The 3,895-nt window shown below is 41.2% G+C and overlaps 1 protein-coding gene across 1 annotated transcript; it reads left to right on the forward strand.

The window, feature by feature from the left end:
* The first annotated feature begins 2,790 nt into the window (after nt 1-2,790).
* LOC110725424 lies at nt 2,791-3,261 on the forward strand. Its single transcript, XM_021904905.1, has one exon. The coding sequence runs from the start codon at nt 2,791-2,793 to the stop codon at nt 3,259-3,261; it is 471 nt and encodes a 156-aa protein (XP_021760597.1).
* Nucleotides 3,262-3,895: the final 634 nt, after the last annotated feature.

Genomic DNA, 3,895 nt, shown 5'->3' on the forward strand with positions numbered 1-3,895 from the left:
AGTAGATTCTGGCCGAGAAGCTGAGCTGCTGCTCTTATGCGCTTCTGGTCTTGAGGATGAGGATCCTTTTAAAAATTGAGGGTTCTTTTTCCTCTGTTTTTCATTTTTCCAGGAATCCTCCTCCCACTCTTCCAGTTCCCGGAAGGAAGGAAGCTTCCCACCATCATGGTCTAACTTCCTCCGCTGATGCCGGGTATGCGGAGGAGTTCGATCACGAGGTGGTGGCATATTTTGTGCCCTCATCGCCTCCATGAGTACTGCCAGCGCTCTTGCCACCTCTTCCGAGCTGGGCCCCGTCAAAGGGGTCCTCGGCCGAGTGTGGGAATGAGGGCGCGCAGCCGATGGTTGGCTTTGGGACACTGAATGTGTCCTATGATCGGACTCACCCCTGCTAGACCGAGAGTGACCCGGCCTATAACGAGAGTCATGAATTACGGGAGATAGGGAATCCTCCTTGTATGATCCTCCCCCCGAGCCGGCACCCTTGGGAGAGTTCCGGTCCGGCGAGGGTGATGGTGTAGGGGTTTTAGGCTTTTCGCCCGCTCCTTGACGGAGGCTTTTGCTCTTGCGGTTCTTAGCCATTGCTGCTAAGATAATTGCAAGATGATCTTGGTTAGGAATTTGGCTTAAAGATTTTTGAAAGTCGTCCCCACAGACGGCGCCAAATTGTTTCGGGTGAAAACAATGGGACCTTGCCGAAGGTCCGCTGAAATGGAGAAGGTTGGATTCGGTCCAAGTTATGTTGGGCCGAAGGTTTCCTGCACAGTAAACACACGTAAACTAGCCTCGGGGGTGTTGCCGAGGAAGGCCCCTCCGATGCTAAAGTCAGTACAATGTGTAAGAAGAGGACACTATGCAAGAGAGTTTGTTGCTTGAGGCTTTTATGAAATATATCAGAATATATGAATGAACATATGAATCTATGAATGAATCAGCCTATGAATGTATCAATATTGATGGCTTTTATACCTCATCATACATGGAGAGGTTGGGCCTTAGCCCAATTGGCTTGCTTTGTGGGCTGACCTTTGACTTTAGCACAATTGGAGAGTTGAACCTTGACCTTGGGCTTTTAATTGGATCATTTAGTGCTTAGGCTCAATTGGACTAAATTGGACCCAAACAGGTGATTTCTGATTTTTGTTATTTAGTTTGAATTATGTACAATTGATTTATGTTTTTTTTAATTGTTCTTTCTCTCTTGGATGGGTAATTCAGGGTGCCCTGTTTTTCCTCTGTTTTGAGTTCATTATCATCGCTTACTACCAATGAATCATGTGATCTATCAATGAAATTATTTGCAGTTATGTTAATTATGTAAATTGAATTACTACGGATTATATGTATGACAACAAAACTTAGAAGCCGGAATTTTAATGAATGTCAAAGTTTTGACTTCTATGAGTTCTATCATAAAACACACGGCAGAATTTTAAAAGCATATACTAGTAATTGACTTGATGTAACTTGTCAATATATACTTTTTTTTTTTTTTTTTTTTTTTGACCTGTTTCATTTATTATGTTTGTCAATGTATATTTTTTTTTTGAACCAAATTGTCTAATACATTGAGGTGAATTTAACAAAATCTTACATGAATATACTTTTATTTACACGTACATAACATTTTTAAAAAAAGAGTAATAAATAATATAAAAGACAAAATGAGTCAAGTAAAAAATAACGAATGAAGTAATATTTAGAGACAGAGGACAAAGGACATGTTCCCAAATATAAAATGGTTGCAAAATTAGTGCAGCTATACATAATAAGTACTGTACTAACATAGTAGGCCATTTGAGATACTGTGATGTTAAACTAACCAACTAACCATCGCCAATACTGGTTTATTCTCTTTCAATTTCAATCCAAAAAGTACGGGGAACATATTTATATATAAAGGCTCAATCTCAACGTACTACTTTTAATTTTTAAGATGAAAATCAATACCTACAATTTTCAATATTTAAATTTTTAATTAATTCAGGATAATTTCTATTTTAGAAGTGTCTTACTAAATTAATCCTACATAGCTTAATTGTGATTTTTTAAAAAATACGGAGTATTAATCTTTTTCTAGCATTTTTGCTTTTGTTTTGGCCACTACCAATGCAGACGCTTTGTGTGGACTTTCAACAAAGTTGGGACTGTTTCGAAGTACTTAACTCTTCTTTGTGTGTAGGTTCTTGTTTGGCCGATAGAAGCAGAACGAGTTATATACTTGGACTTCGGATCTTGGAGTTGGGTCATTAGAGTCCTGCAGAAACAATTTGGCGCTAGAAGGAGGGGAAGCTACTTAATAGCTTCTGTCGCCTAAAAGAGCCTCATACATTCCGATAAAAAAAAAATGCATGATCCAGAAATTCAGATTGAGGATGAAACTCATACTCTGGAGGGTAACGAGTTTCATATGTCGTTAACTCCTGAAGGGCAAGCTGGAGCAGATGCAGACCCTATGGCTGGGTTTACATCAGAAGAACTGGAAACGGCCGCAAGAGTGATGACCGCCATGAGTAAAAAAAGAAAGGAGGTAGGAGAACCCAAGATGGAGGAGGGGTGCCTTTTACAACTCACGACAATCAATTTAACCGGACTGGAAGTTCACAAAGACGCCGGCATGAAGGGTCACCGATAAGATCCCAGCAGACCCCTAGAGAATCAGAGGTTCAATTCTCAAGTCAAGATGAAAGTACACGGACTTATCAGCAAGGAGCGGTGCGAAGAGTAGTTCATTTGAGGTCATCACCATTTGCGCAGAGCATCCTCGATCAACCGATGGAAAAAATCAAAATGCCGACATGTCGGTATGATGGAAGGGGAGATCCAGGTAGATACATGACCTCATATGAGGGGCACATGATTTTATATACCAATTCTGATGTCGTTTGGTGTAAAGTATTCCCCACCACTCTAGTTGGAGCAGCAGCCGATTGGTTCAATAATCTTGAAAACGGAGCGATTCATAGTTTCCAACAGTTAGCCGAAATGTTTGTGGGGCAGTATGTTAGTAATAGTGTTCGGCAGAGAACTTCTGGGGAGTTAATGGCTGTTACTCAAAAGGCATATGAGTCTCTAAGGGATTACATAAGAAGGTTTAATAATGAAGCTAATACAATTCCGAGATTACAACAGGAGATAGCAGTCGTGGCACTAATGAATGGTCTGAATGATTCAAAATTTAAAAGATACTTAACCAGAAAAAATCAGCCGACATTAGCTGCAGCTTTCAACAAAGCTCATGATTATATAAAGAGTGAATAATTGATGAAAACAAGCAGCCGAGTTAGTTCCACCGATAGGATTCACCCGATGTCAGAAGGGAGATCTTCAGGAGTTGGAAGGCAGAGGAATCCTACCGCAGCAAGGGGAGGAAGCCGTCAAGAGGTTAGAGGAACCAAGGCACCAATGCAATATAATTCGTATACACCTATGAATGCACCGAGGGCTGCAATATATTCTGTAAATCAGAATCGGGAAGGATGGGTGAGGCCCATGCCGATGAAAGTGAAAGGAAGGGATACCAAGAAATATTGTATGTTCCACCGAGATGTGGGGCATTAAACTGAAGACTGTGTGCAGTTAAAAGATAATATTGAAGAACTAATAAGAAGGGGACATCTCACTCAATATCGGCTACACTCTGGAGAAAGTCAGCAACAGCAATACCGACAACCAAAGCGTCAGCAGATAGAGCTCAGGCCAGAAAGGCAAGGGCAAGTGAACCGGCAAGGTGAAAGTGGGAAGCCACCATTGTCTACTGGAAAAAGAGTTGATGTAATAACCGGTGGACCAGTTCACGGAGGAACGATAAGTGGAACACGGAAGCACCTATCGGAACATCGACACATTGTTAATGCATTAGATGTTAGTGATCGCCCGCAACCGTCTGAGATTC

Source organism: Chenopodium quinoa, unplaced genomic scaffold, assembly GCF_001683475.1.
Source record: "Chenopodium quinoa cultivar QQ74 unplaced genomic scaffold, ASM168347v1, whole genome shotgun sequence".
Taxonomy (NCBI): Eukaryota; Viridiplantae; Streptophyta; class Magnoliopsida; order Caryophyllales; family Amaranthaceae; genus Chenopodium; species Chenopodium quinoa.